General features: G+C 38.9%; 1 protein-coding gene across 2 annotated transcripts in view; it reads left to right on the forward strand.

Moving 5' to 3' along the window:
• The window catches only part of COLEC11 (collectin subfamily member 11), a 39,006-nt gene extending 16,036 nt beyond the window's left edge, over nt 1–22,970 (forward strand). The window contains exons 2-7 of one of the 2 annotated variants that reach the window (XM_053974461.1): nt 1,882–2,037; nt 7,853–7,924; nt 17,807–17,878; nt 18,528–18,581; nt 20,252–20,347; nt 20,504–22,970. In XM_053974461.1, coding sequence (XP_053830436.1) covers nt 1,908–2,037; nt 7,853–7,924; nt 17,807–17,878; nt 18,528–18,581; nt 20,252–20,347; nt 20,504–20,913 — 834 coding nt within the window. In that variant the 5' untranslated portion in view covers nt 1,882–1,907 and the 3' untranslated portion in view covers nt 20,914–22,970. The remainder of the gene's footprint in view (nt 1–1,881; nt 2,038–7,852; nt 7,925–17,806; nt 17,879–18,527; nt 18,582–20,251; nt 20,348–20,503) is intronic. The other variant, XM_053974462.1, reaches the window with a different exon arrangement.
• Nucleotides 22,971–24,679: the final 1,709 nt, after the last annotated feature.

Consider the following 24,679-nt stretch of genomic DNA (forward strand, 5'->3'; position numbering starts at 1 on the left):
GAGGCAGAGAAACCTGGTCTGTAACTCCTGCAATGCCCTCCACACATGAGGAAGGAGACAAAGTCTGCTCCCATCAGATTCTCTTGCTATGGTCTCCTAGGGGATAATGGAAGCACAAACTGGACAATAATTCAGAGGGACAATTTATTCCCCCAAATCCAAAATCATCTACTTGGCCTTGCTGCTAAGACATCTGTTATGCCAGTTAATACCTTCAGGCCATCCCAAAAATAACAGTTCTGCTCTCCTAGATCCCCAATATGTTGAGGCATACAGATCCACATACTGGTCTCACACCTGTGCCTAATCCTACTTGACTTATTTTTGAAGGGATTCAGGGAGTGGAAATTAATATAACCCAAACTTCTTTCTCTAGATGTAAAATGCATACTCCCTTATGGTGGCTATAAAAGATGATAAAAAACCTATTATGACTTTCAGCTTATTTGTGTACTACTGAGCTCTGGTTAAGGACAGACTAGAAAAACATATCAGAAATACATAAATAACACTTTTGTCAAAGTATTTTTACAGGCCTCCTAAATACTGGATTTTTTACAGTCCTTTTGCACAAACTCCATTTCTGTTTGGCTGTTTTCTGGGACATTCTCTTCACACCGTAATTTCAGGGAAGCCATTTCACTTGTCAGCTTAGACTAGGATATGTTTCAAAGGTGATTCTCTTCAGGAGTTATTGAAGACTCTGATTCAACTTTATTGAATGATACAGTGAAATATTACCTGCCTTCCACCCTCAATGACTTATATGAGGGCTATTGTATCAGACAATTTGCCTGGGCACAATTGCAGTGCTCAGGTAGATGGGAAGTGAATTTTCAGGCTTTTGAGCTGGTCTCATCTGTTACTGAATTGCCTTTTTAGAGCAGTATCCACTCTAATGGGAACTTAGTACTGACAACTTTCAGGGCAAGGCCAGGTGGCCAAGAAGGCCAATGATGTTCTGCCCTTTATCAGCAATGGTGTGGCCACCAGGACCAGGGCAGTGATTTCCCCCTGTACTTGGCACTGGTGAGTTTACACCTCAAATCCTGTTTTCAGTTCTGGGCCCCTCATTGCAAGAAGGACATAGAGCTGCTGGAGTATGTCCAGAGATGGGCAACAGAGCTGGTGAAGAGTCTGGAGCACAAATTCTCTGAGGAGTGGGGTTTAGCCTGGAGAAAAGGAGGCACAGGGAAGACCTTATTGCTCTTTGCAATTACTTGAGAGGAAGTTATAGCCAGGGTGGAGATGGTCTTTTTTCCCAGGTTACAAGAAATAGGACAAGAGGAAATGGCCTCAAGTTGTGCAAGAGGGAGTTTAGATTGTATATTAGGAAAAAATTACTTAATGGAAAGGGTTGTCAAGCACTGGAACAGGCTGCCCAGGGAAGTGATTGAGTCACCATCCCTGGACACATTTCAAAGACATGTAGATGTGGTACTTGGGGACATGGCTTAGTGGCAGACTTGGCAGTCCTGGGTTGCCTGATGATCTTAGAGGTCTTTTCCATCCTAAGCAATTCTGTGATTCTAAGCCTGTATGCTGCATTATCTCCTTTTACCTTTCCAGATAGCTGCCTCCAATCATGAACACAGAAATGCCTATTATTATCATTGTTTAATCTCCTTCTTGTTTAATTACATTTCTCCTGAGCTTTATCCCATCAAGTCTAACAGCAAAGAAACCTGCTAAATGTGCTGCTGCCGGTTTCATGTGTGTCTGAGGAACATATAACCTGCTTGGAGGTCACATGTGCTTCTCATGCTGTGTGGGTTATGGCACACAAATATATATTGTGTTTGTAGTGGGATGTTGCATGGGTTTAGAAACTGTTGAAAGCCTTTGGAATTCTTACAACTGTTTATTCATTCTTTTGTTTAGGAGTCAGTGACCTGTAAGCGCTCATTATGAAGAGAGATCTGGTTTTCTTGGTGACTCTAATTAGCCTTGCCTTCCTGTCACTGCTAAGATCTGGATATCCTCAACACATTGCAGAGGAGTCCTGCTCTGTTCAGATTCTTGTTCCAGGCCTCAAAGGTAATGTGAAAGCCTACTCCATTATTCAAATATTAAACTTTTTGTTCTAACAGGCTCATTTGCATAACTGACAGTTTTAACAGAGACAAAGGAGTTGCCTCTCAGTTGTCCTCTTATTTGCCCCTGTTTATAGCCTCCTTAAAAATGGAGTTTTAAGGTCCATAAGGTGAAATTAAATGGTTCAGAGAATGCATGCCAGTTTCCCAGATTTGCTCGTGATCACTAGTACTTGTTACTCTTATACATTGCCTGCTTGCTCTCTCTGTGTTTATACTGAGCAGTGGTACACATACCCAAAAACTGTAACATCAGGCCCTACTTTATACCTGACGAGGTTTTCATTTCCATTTTGCAATGTAATAGGAATTATTTTGTATTTTCTTGTATTTTGTTTGTCTTCTTTTGATTTTTTCAAAGCTTGAATGCTTTGAAACCTTTTAGAAGAAAACAAACATAGTTAGATTTTTGACATTTCTATAGGTTTTTTTTTAAAAAGGCAACATTTTTACAGACTATGCCCCCAAACTCTTGCCCAAAGAAGGTGGTGTAATAAATGATTGAACTTTTCATAGGAAAAAATATACCTTGAATAAGAAATCAACCACTGGGAAGAATTAGCATTTTAAAGCAATGACATCCATTATGATTGTTGAAATCCCAGCCCTATTTAGTCAATAACAATAATTCCCCTTGTGGAGGCTATGATATTTCTGTTGAAATATAACACTTTTGAACATGGGGAAATACTTTTTAACTGTTTAATTTTTTTTGTCCTTTAAAGACAAAAACAAACAAACAAACAAACAAAAAAACCCACCAAAACCCCATGAAAACTATCAGTTTATCATTAGCAATTAAAAAAAAAAAAAGCATTGTGTAAGAACAACCTTTCAGTTTTCCTTGTAATTATGCCTTGTAGTGTCACAAAATCTACCTCACCACAACTGCTGCCATTAATCTTATCTGTACAAATGTGGGCTTTCCTGAGTAGCCTGAAAGCCACAGTAGGGACTGCAGGCATTGCCTATTCTGGTTAACTGATTGGGAAGGGTGAGGCTCAGCTCTGTTCTGCAGCTGTTCACACAGCTAAATTGTGAGCCAAGCTTGGCCATGGGTTTGGCTGGGTGTAAACTGCCCGCTCCAGGCATTGCCCAATTTGTGTATGGCTGGCCCCTGCTTGAGGCAAGAGAGCTGGGCCATAGGGATGAGGGCTGTGCTTTGCCAATTGGCTTTAAGAATATGTTTATTTCTTAATATTTATTATTGTTTTGTCTATCATTATTATTATAGATGCAACTTTGGATGCCTGAACTCAGCCAAAAGCTGTTCTTTACTCTTTACTTCAATAAGTGGCTTTTGATCTTAATAATATGTAGACTTTCTGCAGATGTTCTAGTTAGAGAGAACAACACTATGTCCAGGCCTTCTGAGGTTTAACTAAGACTTGAGTAAAGTTGTTTAATTTGTTTGATATATTTACTGTGTAAAAGGCATAGGATAGTGCTCTTAATGTGACTTACAGAGGACAACACAACCAAGTTAAATATATGTTGTCCAAATTTGCATGAAAGATCAGTCAAAGGGTCAGATTCCACAGCCCTAAGCTTTAAAAATATTTTTCATATGAAAGAACTTGACAGGATGAGTTTTATGACTTCTTTGCATTGATTTTCTTTTTTTTTTTTTTTTTTTTTTTTTGTAATCATTCAAAATTAGCATCTGTGATTACCATTGTAATGCAATAATAATAATGGTAATTATTATTAACATTATTAATATGATGTGCAGCAAAGGTTTTTAAAGTGTGTAAACTGTGCAGGACCCTTTGGCAGATGACAATTCTGAACCTGGAAACCAGAGAGAGGCCTGAAAACCACTGTGTGTTAATGGTTTCACTCAGCTTCATAAGATATAAGGCTTGCAAAATTGAGAGAGATTGATGTACAAATTCAGTGAAGCACAAAATGACCTGATACAGACCTAGTTAATGTGAAATCCCTAGAAAGCTTTCAATACTCCAGCTATGCTGTCAGGGGGACTGGCTCAGAGAGGTGGTGATGAGATACTGCTGTCCCCCACTGGCACAACCCCAACCCATTTCACTGGCCAAGGCTTCCTTTAAACTGAGCACACATGTGGCCACGTGCCCAAATTTCAGCTGCCATGCAGCAGGATTTGCTCACTGCAGCTTTTAGATCTGTACCATCTCCTCTTCCTTCCCTGGGCTGCCAGTAACATCTCCAGTGGTGGAGAAATGGAGTGCCACACTGCTGCTGGGCATGGCTCAGTCAGAATCTGGGAAAACCAGGTACAGGGAAAAAATGCAAGAAATTAGGGAGACCATGGGATATGTGAATGGCAGAGGATAGACACTTAAGAGGTGGTGCAAAAAGTGGAGTCCAAATGGGGTGATGAAGGAGAAAGTCATCACGGAAAAGTACACAGAAGCAGGGGAGCATAAAGGAGGAATTTTAGAAGAACGGAAAGAGATAATAGGGAAAAACAAAGGAAGAAGAGCTCAAAAATGAGACTGAGTGGAGAGACTTGAAACTAAATAAATGTCAAATGACACAAAATCAATTAAGATCCCACAGAGTAAAAGAGAAAATCAGAAGGGGTGTGAGATGAGAATGGAAGTGGAAATGGATGAGGGAGAAAGCTACTAAAGACGCCAAGAATAGTAAAAGCACAAATGAGATTAAAGTCAGCAGTTTAGGTCTTAGGGACAGGTTTTGGTAGTTTGTGGTTTTTTTTTTGGTTTTTTTTTTTTTGTTTTTTTTTGTTTTTTTTTTTTTGTTTTTTTTTTTGTTTTTTTTTGGTTTTTTTTGTTTTTGTTTTGTTTTGTTTTGTTTTTTTTGTTTTTTTTTTGGTTTGGTTTGGTTTTGTTTTTTTTTTCTTTTTTGGGGGGGTGTTGTTTTTGTTTGGTTAGTTGGTTGGTTTTAGGGTTTTTGTATGTTTGGGGTATTTTTGTTTTGGTTTGACTTTTTGGTGGATTTTTTTGCTTGTTTGTTTTTTGTAGTAATTTTAGTGGTTTTTTTTTAAGGGGGCAGGTTTTGGTGGGTTGGCAATTTTTTAAACTTAAGAGTATAAAGGAGTAAGATGAAAAATGTAAGGGAAAAACCATAGCTCTGAGAATGCAGATAGCAGACTGAACCATGTTTTAGAAAGCCAGCAATATTAATAATAAGAAAAGTGTGCTGCATGTGAAAAAGCAGATGATGAAGCCTCACTGCACAGCTCACTCATATTCTTCCTAAAGTCCAATTTCTTTTGACAGGCACATGAAATTGAGGTTACTACTATTGTGGAGAAAAAAATAACACAGAACAGCCCTTCAAAGCTTAAATTCTCAGCTTGTCATCTTGTGTTGTCTCCCTTCTAGAGTCTAAAGCAGGAGCTGTCTTAATACTCTCAATGACGTTCAATACATAAAAAAGTTAATGCTACGTTAAAAAACCCAATTTTTTTACACCCACACTTGATACATCAACTCACATGGGGAATATGAGTAATGGAAAGAAATTATCACCAGACAGGAATGCTTAATAGCTCACATAGTTTGGCAGGGTTTAAATTTCTTTTAGGAGTATGGGGCATCTCAGCACTGTGGAGCACTACTAACTGCATCTCGCCCTGTCTCAGCTGCATAGACAAGGCTGCATTGTGCTGACAAAGAAGGTACTGTTTCCTGCCGTGGGGCTGGAGCAAATATGCAGGAAGGATGGAGAGGAGACTGAGCATGAGGTGCAAGTGCTAAGGGACTGTGGCTGATGGAAGAGGCCACAACAGACCAGTCAGGTAGGGACCATAATGCACAGATCCCAACCTCCTGCTCGGAAGGGACTTGGTTGTAGATCGAGGGACGGGAGACCAGAAAGGAGGCACAGGGGTGTCTTTCTTTGTTTCATGAATCAAGAAGTTAAACATTATTGTTTATTGGTGAAAAATTAAATTGTTTGAAATGTCTTGACAGAAAACTGTTTTGTTGCCCATGACACCTGCACAGGCTTTACTTCCTCAATTTGCAGAATGATTAAGGTACAAACAGCAAGAATAGCTGGCAAGGCAAAGCTGTGCTGTACCACTGATCAGTCTCTCTTGGCCAAGGTCTTGCTCCTTAAAACAGCTGAAAAAAATGTTGACTGGTCTGTAGCTGGGCCTGTAATGGAGTAATCTCCTCCTGGAGAAAGTTTTTAAAACACCCACACTAAGGAATGCGGTGTCATCGTATTATAAGAATAAATGCAGGCAAGTGTAATGGCCTGAAGCAAGAGTGATCTATTTTATTGATCCCTAATGCACAGCTTTCACTCTGAAGAACGTGTAAAGCAATAGGCTGTAATAGCCTGCTCTCAGCCTCCAGAGAGCAAGGAAAAGTCATTGTCAGGATTTATCTTTGGGAAGCAAAGAACTCATAACCAGCCCTGAGGGGTGAAAGGCAATCATACAATGCCTATTGGTTGCTTGATAATAAAAATGTGACGTTCCCAAATGTGCCAAATTATAGCCTGTTTCATACTAACAATATTATTCACTGGGGGTTATGTGAAGTTTGTCCTCATTAAGGTCAGAGAATGGCCTATTTTTGCATGTCTGAAGGCAGGGAAGATGGTCTGGAGCAGCCTGAAGAATGAAAATATAACAGATGGAGGGCTGAGTTCTGCTCACAGCCACCTAGGTCTACAATAAAGAGAGAGATGGAAAGAGAGCTGGAGGCTGCATATTTGAAATGTGCCATGGTGTGACATGTTTTTACATGTCATCTCTGTGACTCCTCTCTGAACCACAGCTGCCAGCTATGCCAGAGAGCTGGGCTTGTGGGATGCATGACAAGCATTGACTTTCCTACTGTGGTGTTCCCATCAGCTTCCTTGAGCAGCTAATGCTCACTCTCCTCTATGGAAATGCAGTGTTGGGATATCATATGTGCTGTGCTAACTCTGGATCTTACATACCAGCACATTATTTTCTGTGGAAGCCATAGAACTTTCTTCTCCTTCCTCATATAAATCCTGTTTTGTCAAGGTGGCTGTATAAATAATTCTTTAACCTTCTGTTTGTCAGAGATTTTAATTTTATGTCAATGGCAGACTACAGTACTAGTGTGGCTGTAGTGGGCAAAACAAGCTAAGAATCCCCAAATTTTTAATGAAAAGCACCAGGGAGGCAAACACTTTTTACAGAAAGTGATGTTTAAATATGCTGAATATAATGATGCACCACAAGCTGTGTGCATGTAAATACACTACATAGTGGTTCATACATCAGAGATTAAAAAGCACAATATATAACTCAGGATACAAAGTAGGGAGTTAATGCTTTCATGCTTAAAAATGGTCCTCTAATGATGGATGTAGCAGTGCCTTCTTATAGGTCACAAAAATGGCTTTTTTTTTTTTTCTTTTAATTTGAGGTCATAGTTAAGCCATTTTCACTTGAGATTTAAAAATGTCCTTAGCAGAGGCTTGGAAAGAATTTGGTGAACACAGAAGTTTATGTGCTGACCTGGGGTCTGATTCTGAAGCTTCTGCTTAAGTGAATTGTGCTGTTGGCTTTTTGAAGGTCAGTGATATAAGTAACATCCACAAAACTAGACCTGTTGTATGAGACTTCAGTAATGTATTGACAGGGTTTTCCAATGTCTGCATCAATTGAAGAAAAATCTATTTTCTGTCCATCAAGTAAATCTGCTAAATCAGGTCACATCTACTTCTATTTTTTTCACTGGAGAGAATGGCATTCTTGTCACGGCTGCTAACAGAAAATAATCCTGGTTTAATAGGAGTCTTCTTTTTGTTTACTTTTATATCAACAGGAGAGGCTGGAGAAAAGGGGGAGAAAGGTGCTCCAGGTCGTCCAGGCAGAGTTGGACCTCCAGGAGAAAAAGGTAACTTTGATAAAGAAAGTATTTTGAAAGTCATTCCTGAGAAAATGATGCTTTTTCCTGTGAGATGATGAGGATGGGGGTCCTTGCTCCCTTAACTGGGTGATTAATTAATTGTTGGCTATTTCTATTCAGTTTACTGCTGTTGTGGTTTAACCCCAGCCAACAGCTTAGCCCACATAACCACTCAGTCACATCCCCTGGTTTGGATGGGGGAGAGAGAGAATCTGAAGGGTAAAGTGAGAAAAGCCATGGGTTGATATAAAGACAGTTTAATAGGGAAAGTAAAGGCCATATTCACACCAGCAAAGCATAACAAGGAATTAATTGAGTGCTTCCCAAGGGCAGGCTGGTGTTCACCATCCCCAGGAGAGCAGGGCCCCACCACACATAATGTGGCTTGGGAAGACAAACACCATCACTCCAAATGTCCCCCTGTTCCTTCTTCTTCCCCCAGCTTAACATACTGAGCACAATGCCATATGTTAGGGAATTTCCCTTGGGTCAGCTGGGGTCACTGTCCTGGCTGTGTCCCCTCCCAGCTTCTTGTGCACTCCCAGCCTCCTCACTGGTGGGGTGGTGACAAGCAGAAAATGCCTTAGTCCTGTGCAAGCACTGTTCAGCAATAATGAATGTTTATGTGTTATCAGCATTGCTTTGGTCAGAAATCCCAAATATAGCACCCTCAGAGCTACAGTGATAAAAATTAACTTAATTTAATTTAGCCAAAACCAGTACAACTATATGCAGTCATTTGTGGACTAAGTATTACCTTCTGGTTAAAAATATATATTTTGAACACTCACAACACTTAAAACCATTGAGGGAAGGCAGTAAGCCATAATAGGCAATGATGAACATGAGTGTTGCCACATTTTTTGGATATGGGGAAATGGTGATAAATTTGTTTGCATTGTAGTTCAAAAATATTTTGAGCACTTGAGAGGAACAGTGCTCAACAGTATTCAGTTATGCAGCTGAGAGAAACATAGCATTTCTGTCCTGCAGGAAATTCTGTTTTTTTCACATTTGTTTTCCTCTTGAAGCAAGGAGGAAATTTGACCTTCATAAGTTTTCTAGGAGGTTTGTGTTCTGAAAGGTTCAAATTAGCAGGAGTCATATCCTTTGATGTCAATATTGAAATTAAAGATTGACATTCCTGTCATTAGAAGGTTAGAGTTAGCTTTTACTGAACTGAGTTTACAATCTTTCTTTCAAAGCAATTGTAGAGATAATTTATACTTCCTTGTGATGGTGGCATGTTACATTATGTTGTTCTTTTAGGCACTTATGGAAGTCTGATACTGATTACCCTGGGACCAAAATCCATAGCTAGAGTTCTTCCTCCTACAATACATTGAAAAATTTATAACTTCCATGAAGGGTGTGTGTGTTCAGTCAGTATTTCCCTTGTGTAGATGTACTTTCAAGAATGACTCTTGGAAAAAAAATATTGGAAACTACAATTTCGGCTCTTGTAAGGCAATGCAGCCTGGAGTATAGTATGAGAGAATAATTTAGGTTAAATGGTTGTAAAGAGCTCATCTAGACCAATCTTCAGCTCCAAACAGGGCAGACTTCAATATCACAGCAGGTTTCTCAGGGCCTTGTCCAGTAGACTTTTGAAAATCTCCAAGGATGGAGATTCCACATAAATTTTAATCAATCTGTTTCACTGGTGTCATCATGAAAGACCTGTTGTAGCTTGTAATCATTGTATCTTGACCATTCTCTGTGTCTCTGAGTAGAAAAGGCTGCATCTTCTCTAGAAACTGCTTGTAAGTAATGGAAGACTGCAATTATTTCCCCCCTTACCTTTCTGTATTCCAAGTTAAGTAAAACCATCTTCCTCAGCTGGACTTCAGTTTGCTTCTCATGTATGAGGGCCCAAGAGTCTCTGGGTCCTCTAAGGCAAAGGAGTTTTTTACCTAGCCATGGGCCAGACTTCATCAAAGTGTCACAGGTGAGGCACTTAGGGTCTGGCTGAACCCATGATATTCCTGTCAACACATTTCTGCATCTTGTCAAGCTCCTCCTGACTGGCAGGGCTGCCCTCCAATGCACCAACCATTCCTGCCAGCATGGAGCATCTTCTGCTTCTTCCTCCCTTTCAGCAGTGAAGGACTCCTTAGCAGCTGCTGGTTAGACTTTGGCAGCCTTGCAGCAGCACCAGCTAGCCCCCTCAGCACCCTTGAATGCCATGGGTTCGTGTACATCCAGGTGAAGTTGTCCCTTACTCAATTGTCAGATGCCATGAGTAGTTTGTCCTCCCCAGATCTTTGCTACCAGACATGCAGAACTGGGATGCCAGAGAGCAGACCTTGCCAGCAGAAACAAAGCCAAAGAAAGCACTAAGTGCCTCAGTCCTTTGGCATGAGGTTGTCTTGACAACTTCTTTAGAACCCCTCTCATCACGCTGTCCTGCATGTTTCTCTATCTCAGCATATTGTCATGTCACTTCAAAATGTTTTGGACCATCTGGGATGTGGAAGTACTCTTTTTCAGTCTGGGCAATCCGTCATGTAGCATTTAATTTATTTATTTTCTACTGTAAAATTACATTTGTTTGAAAAATAGTTCTCTTAAGGTATGCTTGATTAATGCTAACAACAGTGGTAATTTTCTAGTTTTTCATACCTGCAAAAGTCCAAAATTCTGATGAGACTGAAAGAAGAAACACTGAAGTGGAAACACACTACAAGAAAACATAAATTAAACAGAAAAGAGATTAACGAAAATAGAATATTAATGCATGCTGTATCAGTATTTTTCCAGGTAGTACTTTCAACTAAACACAGGCAAAATTTCTTACTACTTCTGTAGCAACATATGTTTCTGCTTTCCTTTTTGCATACAGAAATTTCTACCAACAAGCTCTTGTTTAAAGTAAGTTCTAATTAACTGGTCTTTTCATTAATGCTGTACATTTTGTAGATATTTTTCTTGATCAACTCCTTTCCACAAATGCTTCATCAAAGAAAATAACACAGGTACCTTAAAAAATTTTGGATTATATGGCACCACTTTCATCATGGTACTATATCCAGTACATTTTGAATGTCACAGTTTTGACTGCATAAGCAAACAGACTTCACAGATGTAATTTCTGGTCTATGGAAAGGACACAGAAGAATATCCAACTTTGACCTGGAAGAACCTTTCAGCCTCCTGACCTTTCAGTCTCTAGCTAACCTCCACAGACTGTGTGTAATGTGCAGACCTGTAGCTAAGTGCATGCATAAATACATTTCTAGACTCTCAAGCAGCATGAGACTGAGTATATTTTCTTCCAGCAGACTGAGGATTTTCCTATTACTAATACAGAAGATGGAACATTCAGACAAAAATAAAATATAACAATATGTTTGGCAAAAATTGTTGTTCCTTCACTTTGCATTTACCCCTAAAAACACCCATGGATAGCAGCCCTGCTTCTATGGAGTAGTCTGTTGAATTTCAGTCAGTGAGTTAGCATGTGTTCAACCCCTCATATTTCTCTTTAAGCCTGATAATTTTTGTCTTGGTCTAATATTTGTCTCCTTCTGTTGATGCAAGCTGCTAAATTCTATTTTATTTTTCTCCTCTTTGAGTAAGTGATGGTTTACATGAGGGAGAAACTGCAATCCTTTTGTCACATTTGTAGAGTTTTCTACTTTTGGTCTTAATTTACATTATCAAAATCACACTAATCTTTTTTCTTTTATTTTTTTTTTCTTTCCCCTTTCTTTGTTTCATTTTTCTAGCAAGTTCATCTAAGAAAATGTGTTTAGTTTCTTTGAACTTCATAGGTGTATAATAACCATAAAATAACTTACAAAAGAAACTATCTTCTTATGGCATACTTGATCTGAACAGCTCAAGATCAGAAAGTGCTGCAGATGTTTTTATCATATCCTTTCCTCATGATATTTTCAGATTTTGGTAACTCAGAAAAATTAAAACTTTCTGGTGCTTACTTGAAATAAATCTTGTTCTGGCTGTCCTGATGCTTCAGGGTGACATCAGAGATACTGATGTCTTTGGGTGCTGATTAAGGTTAAATTCCACTTACTTTCCTCATTGCTTTTAATTAATTGTATAGGTCAATTATGATGCATAGCATGTCAGCAGAATATAAAACTGTGCCGGCCTTATGTAAAGCACGGAGCACTGGGTCGAGTACAATGGCTGTTTCAGATGAAAGCAGTGCAAGTTTTGGGCTGTGAAGTTCACAGAATTAACTTTCCCCACTTGCACTGATGGCTGTACTGTGCTCTCCCATGTTGGGAGTAAACTCAAGTTATTTAAATGAGTCTTGGTGCAGACTGTTGAGGCCATAACGTCCATGTTTTCAAATTCCACACAAATAGTTCAGTAACAGTACTGTCCTGTGAATATTCCCAGAGTGCCCTACAGCAATCAAAATAAGGAGGGCAAAATAGATTTACACTTGGAATGTAACATCAAAGGAACAGAACATGAAAATTATATTCTTCAAGATATTTAAATTTTCTTAGAGCCATAACCATTTAAAATCTCTATTATTTTAGTATTTTAATTTCAGCCTTTATATATTGTACTTGAGTTGTATACAACAATTATGTTATGTGATACAGTCTCACATACTGTTCTTGGGCTTGGAACTCAACTATCTCTACTTTTGCAGTGTTAGCACAGTGATTTTGGCTTTTGCAGCTAACACTTTCCCAGGCAATTCTTGGGCCTATTTTGGGAGCTAATACAATGAGCAGCTTGCAAGATTATCCTGGCTTGAAGAGTAAGACAATTTAGTATCATGGAGTGATACCCCATTCTTGACTACCTGGTTCCCACTGCCAGGGAATAGTCCCAGGCATTTAGTTTACTAATACAGGCACAGCCTCTTAACTAGAAGAGAAGACTCATTAATTTAACTGGATTGGAGCCAGAGTGTTCAGTGATTTGTATAATCAAATTCTAAAAAGAGGTAATAATATCTTAATTTATATTTTATTATTACTGATTGCTCATTAATATGTAATCAATCAATCCTTTGCATTTCTGATTCAATTTCTACACGAATTTATTGCTCGCTAAGGAGTGCTGCAGGCAGTATTCCATATAAAAGTCCTGACATTGACAGCTGTGAATTTACAAAGTGGGTATCTGGTTCAAAACTGTCTTTCAGTTCCACCTGAACTCCATAGGATTTTGAGAAAATCCTGCTAAACTGAGTGGGCAAAAAGGTGGCAGATGGGCTTCAATGTAAATAAATATATTGCCTAGGGAAATTAGGGATGCATGATTTAATCCATACTTAAATGATGCCAAAACCCCAAACTGTCACTTAAAACTCAAAGACTGCTCTGAAGTTATTAGCAAGAGTCCCAAGGCCAAGAGAACACTGCCCATCATCACAAAAGGATGACAAAAGGACAAAGGACAAAACAGGAAGCTTCTTTTTGCAGTTGATTTTGTTCTGTACAAAAGCCTGACATGCACTGTCTCAAGAATGTTCTTCTGGCCTCTGTCTCTCAAGAAGGACTTGAGAGGTAAGAGATAGGCACCAAAAATATGAAAAAGAGGAGCTGCCTCATAAGGAGAAACTGGACAGACTGAGACTCTTGCATCTGTACAGAGTAGTCTGAGGAGGTTATTATAATCAAGATTACAGAATCACCAGATCCCATCATACCTGAACTAGGAGGCACTCTCTGAAGCTGCTGGGGACAGAGCCAGCAATTCCACCTGCGGATAGTGGCTGTGATCGTGGGATCTTCCTGGACTGCACCTTCTGCTGCCATCACAGAAAACAAAGTCTTGGGCTAGAGGGACCACTGGTTTGAAGAAGCTTGCTAATATGTTGTTAACATAATTCTAGTGAGATAATGTTTCATAAGGGTCGTTATTTGTCTTTGCTTGCCTCCAAATAGAAGCTCCTTCATTCAAGAATGTACTGCACTATTTTCATTTTGGCTTTGAATGTACTTTTAAATCCTTTAAACATTTCTGTTGCCTTTCTAGATTGGATTTTTTCTCACTAGCTTTAGTTTCCTTTGCAAATTTTCTAACTATTCTGATTATGATACCTGTCTAACATGAGTGGGATGGATCATTACTGAGAGGTGCTTATTTTTCCATTGCCTGCTGTGGGAGTTTAGATAAATATCTTAGACTAAAAACCCTAATTTTAGGATGGCTATTGCTGGGTGAAAGTGATTTGCCCCAGCTATATAAAATGCCTCCTCTGATTATGCACTGCTCATTCCTATAAGAATATCTGTTTAACATTGTTGGTGACACAGACAGTGGGATCGAGTGCACCCTCAGTAAGTTTGCCGAGACCTGAGACCACCAAGCCATGTGGCACAGTCAACACACTGGAGGGAAGGAATGCCACCCAGAGGGACCTGGACAGGCTTGAGATGGGCCCATGAAATTCAACAAGACCAAGTGCAAGGTCCTGCACCTGGGTTGCGGCAATCTCAAGCACAAATACAGACTGGGCAGAAAATTGATTGAGAGGAGCCTGGAGGTGAAGAACGTGGGGGTATTGGTTTAAGAGAAGCTCAGCATGAGCTGGCCTTGCAGCCCAGAAATCCAACCACACCCTGGCTATATTGGCAGCAGGCTGAGGGAAGTGATTCTCCCAACTCTACTTTGCTCTCATGAGAGCCCTGGCTCTGGGGCCCCAACATAAAATGGAGCAAATCCAGAGGATGGCCACAAAGATGATCAGAGGTGGATGGGACACCTCTGCCTTGGAGACAGGCTGAAAGAGTTTGGCTTCTTCCACATGCAGAAGAGAAGGCTCCAGGGAGACATTAGAGGATCTTCCAGTAAAGGGGACCTACAAGAAAGCTGGAAAGGAACTATTTACAAGGGCATGTAATAATAGGACAATGAAGAATGGCTTTAAATGAAAGAGGGCAGGTTTAGATTAGATATAAGGAAGAAATGATTTACTGTGAGGATGGTGAGACACTGGAACAAGTTTTCCGGAGAAGTTATGGATTTTCCATCCTTCAAAGAATGTTCAAGGGCATGTTGGATGGGGCCCTGAGTAACCTGGTCTAGTGGAAGGTGTCCCTGCCCATGGAAGAGGGTTGGTACTAGATGATCTTTAAGGTTGCTTCCAACTCAGCCCATTTCATGATTCTATGATGAAATGCAACTTCTTGTAGCCACTGTTCCCTCACCAATTGCTGACCTTCATTGGTGAGGATAATTCAGGTTTTTTCAGTGTAAAGCAGTTCTGTAGCCTGCTGACATATTTGGAATTTTCTGATTCCAGTTGCCAATAGTTTTTTAAAAATTAAGTGTCCTGAATGTAGATTACTACTATAGCATCATTATATCCTTTCAAAATATCATTCTCATTCAAGTCAGGCTAGTTATTTGCATTGGGAACGGTGACTGGTGCGAAACTATTGAGGTGCACTGGGGGAAAGAGTTTTTAATCTTCATTTATATATTATGTTCTCTTCCTAAGTATCCTCTGCAGATTGCTGTAAAAGATGGCACTAGATTCAAGAGGCCTTTGGTGTGGTTTGGTACACTTCTACTTTCCTTGTTAGGTAGGTGACTGTGATGTCCTCTATGTCAAATCATGAATTCGATTTGATTTGTCTTAAAATCAAATCTTAAGTTTGGGAAGAAAACTACTGCTCTCTTCTTTTTAACATGATTTGATTAAATTTGTCTGTGTCATGGTGAATTTGCATTTCTGCTAGATTTGTTTTTTTTTGATGCCTTTTTCTTTTTCTAGGTAGTTTTATACCTTCTTTTCTATTCCAACTAATCCTAAAGAGATTGCCCATACTCTGTGACCCCCATTTATAGTATGGCACAGAGTGAAACCCCTCATTTTTTCACTTGTTTTGCAGCCCACCATTCATCTCTGGAATTTTATTTCTTCACGTGTTTGTGGGCCTGAAAAAGCCACCAAAAAGATAATTTAGAATTTCCTTCTCTACTGTTCCTTCCCAAATCCTTTAAATCTTCTATAATTGGTTCCAATGTATGCCACCTTCATCTGAGAGATGACAGATGACTTTCTTCAGTTCTCTATCCACTCTTTGTGTTTGATTTCCTACTTTTGGTCTATGGAGACTTAATTTCTTTTATTGTCCCCATTTCTTTCCAGCTATCACTTCCTGATTTCATTAAGACTCCTCAGACTGCATTTTTGACAATCATAGGGCCACTAAAAAGGGCTTTATAAAAGGTATTAAAACTTTTGAAACCCTCAAGGCAGATGGATCTCTCTTGAAACTTTGTGATTTATTCTGCAGAAGAACCAGAATAAGCAAGCCCCTGGAGTGGAAGCAGGGGTTAGTCACTGTAAGAGAAACCCAAATGTGAACAATTCTCTTAATGAGGCAAGGAGATTTAATGTACATCTTCATTGCTTGAGATAAGGAGATAAGACAATTTCCTTTTACTTCTGAGTAGAGCACATGGGTTTTACTGGCTGTGATTGAGAAGCAGTTCATTTTCTGGGCAGTTTCTACAAGAAATAAAGTGAAATAATTTTATATGTTTCATTTTATTTATGCATTAGATCAATGAGTTTATTTAATTTCAGGTGTACCAGTCTGAAAAGAGAAAGAATTCAAACTTCTGATAATCTTTAATGGTAATCTCAATTCATTAATGTGCAAAGCAAGAGAGATCATCTTCAGAGCAACTTGATAAACTGATTACAGGGTGGTACTCCCAGCAGGAGTAGCTAAGAGAAAAGTATTTTTGTTTTCTGGTGAAAGCCTGTGTCCAGTAGTGTTTGAATTTTATACTTATTAGAAACAAAGGAAAAGGATTGATTGTAGGACTTGCCAATAATTAATTAAACCAACAAACCACACACATTTATCTTCTCTCAGTTCAGAGGAAATTGTTTCTTTCTCGCTTATGCCATCAAGTGACAGGGGTTACTTGAGTCTTCATGGAGTAATAGATATAACTTCTCTTAGCCCAGAAGTGATCAGTTTATATTCTGAAACTTGTTATTGATTTCACCTTTAAGTTAAAGGTAATGAAAAAATGGATAATAATATTATCCAGCTTTCAAAAATACGTATGTCTGTCCAGATGCAGTAGCAACAGGGGACAACAGATCTTCAGTTGTCATAGATCCACAACCGAGGCTGAGCTATGACAGTTTGCACAAGTCCAGTTGCCGGATCCCTCTGGTGGATTTTCCTCCTAGCTTGTCACATTGTTTCCTTGTACCTGTGTAGTCGACCAGAGCAGAGCAGATGTTGGTTTCAGGAAAGAAGCAATCTTTTCAACAGTCATTGAAAACAGCTTCATAAATATTTCCTAAAGCAGTTTTGGGCTTGGATTTCTGCAGGATAGGAGCCTCAGAAGGCATTCATTCCTGTAGTTCCTCCATACCCCCTCTCCTTTAAAAGTGTGGTACAGAGGGAAACCTATCTCATTTGACAGTATTTATATTGCATAAATAAGTCATTAAACCCAAAACCAGCCCTCAGTTACAGTGGAATCACTGTCTGAGATAAAATGTCAGTTGTGCTTGGATCCTTTAGGTCTTCTCAACTACATGATAGTTTTGATCTGCTGATCTGTGTTTGAATGCAACAATCCTCTGTATTTTCAACATAATCCTGTCATGATCAGCTGAAAGAAGTTTGCAAAAGCTTTTCTAGTGGTTTTCAGACAAGAGGTGTTGACAATTACACATTCATGCCTTGTTAATGTCAATTGTTTAGCAAAGATAAAATCACTGTCTTGGTTGCTATATGTAAGCTCTTCATAAGGATTGAGCTAGACCTCTGGAGCTCACTGAATATTTGGGATATAGCATAGTTTTGTTAATTGTAAAAACTGACATTGCAAACATAGTAGAATCTGAATGAATCAGTCTACATTGCTACCTTGTGCCTTTCATCCTTCTGTTATGTTTAGGAGAAATGGGGGACAAAGGACAGAAAGGCAGCATAGGACGGCATGGAAAAATTGGTCCTATTGGTTCAAAAGGTATGTTTAATTCAATTATTTCTCCATTTGTGTTTCAGGTGAAAAATGTGTGATCATTTATGTTTGAGAAAAGTTTAGGGGCTTGAATTTTCTCACACCGTAGTCAGCCAGGTCACTGAGATCTTTCAACTAGTTACCTTTTGCTGTTACAGCAGTGAGTGTCCTGGTTTGAAGATAAATAAAGAACTTTGCACTGTCACACAAGTGTGGACAGTTGAAGATGGGAAGATGTGTTGTACTTTGGCAGACTTTTAAGAGCTAGAACATGTGTTTTCTTATGTTGACTACTCCATAAGCTTCCTATGTGACTTTGGTTAAGTCATTTGGACCGGTGTTTACCTCATCATCTAGATCGTTATTAAAAATTTAGGTATATCCAGCCCTTTTCCCTCTACAGCATCTGAATTTACTGTTTCTGTGAAGCTTATGAATGTCAAGAAGTGGATATTGGTACATATTATTTGGGTTCAAGTTTCATAAGTATAGCTGGCCTTTGTTACGGAATGACTAGGACAGAAAAATCTTTATTTTTGCTTGGACATATTTCTACTTTCTACATTTGAATTTTACTTGAGAAATAAATAAATAAATGCTAAATGAAGTATTGACAGAAAAGGCAGCATTAACATGTTATTTTTCATGTCTTCAGGTGAAAAAGGAGATAATGGTGACATAGGACCACCAGGTCCTAATGGTGACCCAGGTAATCCGTAACACACCTTGTTTATGTGAAAGACTTTTCATCACTAAAAATACATCTGTTTACATACCGGGGGAAATAATGAATTATTGGTACTGTAATATTTCACTGTGATATTTTCAAAGGACTTAAAATCATTGAGGTTGCAGCAGTTGCTGGACTTATAGTGTATATGCTAAAACAGTATCCCCTACTTTCTCCAAGGAGTAATCTCTCCAGAAGCCTAGGGGGAACTGAAGTCAGACTGTCTGTATCATTCATCACCAGGGCAAAGGGATGTCTCTGCATATCTCTCTTTGTCTACCAGTCAACGCAAAAGAGCAGGCTGGATGCTCCTGCCCATCCATGGATTATAGTTGTAGGAGCAGGAGATTGTCAAGAACACAGATCACAGAATGAGTCAGGCTGGAATGGACCACATTGGGTCAGCTGGTCCAACCTCTGCTCAAACAGGGTAATCCCAGAGCACATAGCTCAGGATTGTGTCCAGACAGTTCTTGAATATCTCCAGTGAGGGAGACTCCACAACCCCTCTGGGCAACTTGTACCTGTGCTCAGTTACCCACACAGTAAAAAAGTTCTTCCTCATGTTCAGGAGGAGCTTCCTGTGCATCAATTTCTGCCCATTGCCTCTTGTCCTATTGCTTGGCACCACCAAGCAGAGCCTGGCTCGGTCTTCTGTCATCCTCTCTTCAGATTCCTATATGGATGTACCTGGATCTTCCAGAGGTATATAGATGTTCTAGAGAAACGGCCTAGCGTAAGAAGGGCAAGTCTTGCAAGAGTGGCAGGTTTGGATTGGACTGAATTCATCCCTTCCTGGCAGAGTGCATTGGAGGTGCACAGATTGGATTTCTCATGACAACATAATTTGTCACTCTAACTCTCGAGCTGGCGTGCTGTGCACCCAGCCAGCATGCACAGTCTGGCAGGGCAGGTACCCTGTGCTTAGACTGACTTGCACAACTGAGCAGGGTAATTGGGAAGTCCAATGCAGATTTTAATAATTATATACAGAACTGCAAACTGTAATAAATGCAAATGGTAATTGATCCTCATTTTGAGATTTGTGGTCGGAGATGTATTAGTATTTTAGTATTCACATTCAGATTATCTTTGTCAAACCTATACCAATGTGGGTTAATATATGATTTTCTATTGTCTAATTTTATTGTCAGAAGTATTGTAAATTCTGTACTTTCAAAAACACAGAACTGCATTTTGCAGGTAATTATGTGAAATGTGTGGTTGGAATTTTGGATCTGCTGTGATATGTTCCTTGGGAAGAACTTGCAGGCAATGTTTTTTGCTTTGAAAGAAATCTTTGAGAAAATTAAAGAAAATAATTTTACTGAAAATGGGAATTTTTGGAAAGTGTTTTTACTTAAAAAATATTGTGGATGTTTTGCAGAGAATATCTATCTGTGCTTAGGTTAGTGCTAATCGTTCAGGATGGAACATTTGTAGGATGTGAAGTGAGCTGTTCTGCACAGGCCCAGACACCCCTGAGAATCATATAATGGTGCAGGGTAGTGAAGGCTCTAATTTTCTGTCTGTTACTTGCAAGACAGCTTTCTCCAGGGCTGCCATGCTGGGCCTTTTCATAAAATTGTTGAGATAATTGTTGAAATTAGGTAGCTTTTTAATTTGTGTGTATCTATATAATTTCACAGGCATCCCTTGTGAGTGCAGTCAGCTAAGGAAGGCTATTGGTGAAATGGATATTCAAGTAGCCCAGCTGACGACAGAGCTAAAATTCATAAAAAATGGTAGGTTAATTTTATATAACTGTTTTCCTTTCTTTTTGCCTCATTTTATCGGTGTAATCACTCGTAAAGAGTGTCACCGTTCCACATCTGATTTGTGAAGCTGTTTTGGGGTGTGCAGTGACTTGGTTTATAGAAATGCGAGTGCTCACTTTTCAGCACTGCCCTCCCCCGCAGCTGTCGCCGGCGTGCGTGAGACAGACAATAAGATCTATCTGCTGGTGAAGGAGGAGAAGAGGTACAAGGAAGCCCAGCTGTACTGCCACGGACGAGGAGGGACGCTGAGCATGCCCAAGGATGAGACTGCCAACAACCTGATTGCCTCGTACATCAACCAGGCTGGGCTCACCAGAGTCTTCATTGGGATTAACGACCTGGAGAAAGAGGGGAATTTCGTCTATTCTGACCGGTCGCCCATGCAGACCTTCAACAAATGGCGCAGCGGGGAGCCCAACAACGCTTACGATGAGGAGGACTGTGTGGAGATGGTGGCGTCTGGGGGCTGGAATGATGTTGCCTGTCACATTACCATGTATTTTGTGTGTGAATTTGACAAAGAAAATGTCTAAGCTGCTCTGCTCTTTCTCTATTGTAAGAAAAATGTTTAAGACAATTGTACAAGTTGCTCCAGAGTTTATAGAGTACAAGTGAAATTTTGCAAGTATGTGGCGTCAGGGTTGTACAGCTGTAAATACAGTTTAGGTATTTCAAATATCAGAATTTACCCTTCAGAAGGGAAGAGCAGTAATAAGGCATAGCTTAGTTGTCTTTTTTTTATGTAGGAAAATATATCTATGTAGATAAAAATGTGCTCTGGGGCTATATTTTGCCCTTACAACAGTTAACAAATGTGATTACATGACTGTAAGGGAAGGCAGAATTTGCCCTCTAGTTGTTAGAATGGTTAGAATTAGATTCCTGATATTCTTTTATCTTAATAAAGTTTGTAGTTATAAATGCTAATTACTTGTAGTGCTACAGGGATATTTTGGCAACAAGACATATTTTGTATACTCCAGTTAATAAGTACAAATATTACTGTAGGTTTTTTGAATGTTACAACTTAATTTTTTTTTAACTGGCCAAAGCAAACCAAAAGTCATGATTCCTACTATTTTATAATGTTTCTCCATTAATCTGTTCACAGATGTATGACCAAAAAGCATTTAAGTAAACTGAATTTTAGTGCTGAGGGAGAACAAAGTCTAGTGAAAGGTGTCCCTGCCCATGGCAGGGGGTTGGAACTAAGTAACCTTTAAGGTCTCTTCCAATCCAAACTATTCTATGATTCCATGATTCTATGCTATGAAAATTGTTATAATTTAGTATTGAGGGTTTCCATCCAGATTGTGTTTTGGGGTTGGCTAAATGTAAAAGTAACAATTCAATTTTCTGCATTCCTTTGTTGAAAATTATTCAGTGCATGAAGTATTTCAGACACTAAATAATTCCCTAAAGTAAATATTTCACATTTTTTTAGATAATCTTGGTGCATCTTGTTACAAAACAAGCAAAAATACCAGCCCTCCACAATTTAAGGCAGACTTCATATATATGCAATTAAGCTCATGAAAAGAAATTAGTGATCAGTTCCTTTTAGTAAGAAAACAGCTTACACGGATTGTTAAAATAATCCCCTGAAAAGCAGAAAAGTTTCCAAAATTTTCCTGTGTATATAGCAGTAATAAATAATTTTGCACAAATAATTTATGTACCAAATTTACCATTGCATGTGATGGAAAACGCGATGTATATTTAAAAAAAAAACATCCCAGCATAATTTCACAAAAGAAATGATGAATTACTTTAAATCTTCCCAGGAGCCAGTTGCATGCCACCTCATCTCACTGTTAGGCATAGAAAAATAAAAAAAAAAAATTGCAAAATCTCTGTGTTTCTTTAGGAATACCTTGCACAGTGTTTTAAGATGATTTTTAAGGATAAATGATTCTTGCATAACATTCTGGTCAAAATGCATGTCTGATCATTATGGCAGATTGGCATATAGGATATCCACAGTGGATACGGCATGTGGTCCCAGAGATTTCCTTACAACAAGGAAACCAGCTCATATCAACTCTGCTGTGCTGTGGCATGTAAACAATCAATGACCATATAATGCTGTTCATATCCTCAGATGCTGACATTATTTGATTTATATACCTAAGAGAACAAACTGTTTTGTTTGATATATTTACTCTGTAAATCTTACTCCTTTATATATATATATATGTTTGCTTTAATTTTGAAGATCACTAGTAGTACTATAGTATCCTATAGTATTTGATTATCAGCCCAGCTCCAGAGAAATCACTCAAAATGAATGGGTCCTTTGACTGCTTTATTTTCTTTTAATAAAGATAGGTATGATACCTGTGTGTTAGTCATTCTTCCAACTGCATATTGAAATCTATTAAATAATGTGAATATCTTTCTACACTAATATTCAAAGACTCTATAGAATTTGCAGGGAGCTAACAATTCCAGTAGAGCAATTTGTTTAGAGTAGTGCCTTTTGAATATCATGATTGTTTCCTGCCTGCTATAGAAATCCTCAGAAACCGTTTAAATCTCCAACATACTTTTGTCAAATCATTGTTGCTATATTAAAACAGTCCAAACCTGAGATACAGATATTTGAAGCTCCCTCATTATATGTGCTGAAGTTGCTGTTTTTCACATAGGTTTTGAAAGTTTCTGTTGTATTGTTCAATTTCCTCAGAAAGATGAAAAGAGGCCTTTTATGGAGATAAGAAGCTTTCTGAGATGCCAAATGCTCCTATTTTAGCTAAAGTCACACCAGGTTTTAAAGATTTCCTCAATATGTGTAGCATTTAAACAGTCTCAATTTCTATTAAAATTTAGGATAAAAAGTAAAAGCAAAGGAAAAACATTTATTTTTCCTCGTTTTCATGTTCTTCAGGATATTTTTTGCAGTGCTTTATATGTGAGGTAGAAACGAAATTAGTTTCATTGTCAGATACCTGTACGCTGGCTGCAGCAGCCCTTATTTCAACATTTGGGCAGAGGGAGCAAAGCTAGTGTGTAAGGTCTGTAGCTGTCCTGCAAGGGGCAACAGCAGCATATCTGGTATTTACCCCTTTGAGGAGCTGGGTGGAAAATGATGGAAGCATTGGAAATGAATGAGCCCTTCATAATTTCTTTCACCCTCTAGTTGCTGATGCCTGTAGGTAGACTCTTGCTGGAGGCAGAAATCAATGTTGCATGTAGTGCTCAGCTTGCATGAAGCCTGCTGACATGCTTGGTAAGGTTTCCATTATTCTCCTTGGAATTTGGAACTATTGTTTCTTTTAAAAAATGAAATGAGTGAGAAGTTAATTTTACTTGGGGTGTTTTCCATGTGCATTAAAACCTGCAATTGTAATATAATTACTCATTTTGTGTAGCTCTGCAGAAACCTTTGGAGCATGTCTGTCTGGCAAGCACAGGTGTTTCTCAGACTATTCTTATATGCTTTATTTTTGATGGATAATTTTTCCTCATAAATATATCCCCATAGCCCTTATTTATTTTATTATTGAATAAAGAGCATTCTTTGGCATTTTAAAAAGGCGATAATAGCAATTGGTTTTTTTTTTAATGTAGTTACCCATTCATGTTTTTGAATGACTTATTCACATAAAACATGGAATTCATTCAACTGTACTCTTCATCTTTAGCTGCTAGGGCTGCGTGTTGCAGTATTGACGTCAGGGCAGACGTACACCACCCTTCCAGGAGGGGGCTTGGTGAAGATAAAGCATTTAACTGGCTGAGTCCAAGGGGAGCTCCACTGCCTGTGAGAGCTCTGACTCGCTCTGGGCATCTTGAGAGAGCACTGGATCATGTCTGATCCTGATCACCATCCAGATTTGCCACTCCACAACCTCACTACTGCTTGGTGGAAAGTGTTGCTCCCACTTGCCTTGTTCTGCTCAGCTCCTGGCTCACTGTCCCTCATGAACCAGCTGCTCCTCACTGTGCTTTGACAGCTGACATGATTATCCCTGGAAATATGGGTTTGTTGCAGGTTTGTTAGCAGCAGAACTTCTCCCTGACTGTGAGTTTTAAACATTCTTATATCACAGAGAAGAACTGTAAAAAAATTAATATTCATATGTGGGATATAGAGCATCCTTATTTGTGTAAGTAAAATGGAGTGCTTCATTTTTCATAAGCTCAGGAAATGCCAGTTCAAATATGCTTTGCAAAATAGCTGTTCATTGGACCTTTTTTTGCTACAGTTCTTGATGAAAAGTGAAAGAAGATGATATTAAAATAATTTTAATTGTAAAATGTGATGAAGGTTCACAACAGAGGAAGACTTTTGAAGTA

This window comes from Vidua macroura, chromosome 3 (assembly GCF_024509145.1).
Source record: "Vidua macroura isolate BioBank_ID:100142 chromosome 3, ASM2450914v1, whole genome shotgun sequence".
NCBI classification, from domain to species: domain Eukaryota; kingdom Metazoa; phylum Chordata; class Aves; order Passeriformes; family Viduidae; genus Vidua; species Vidua macroura.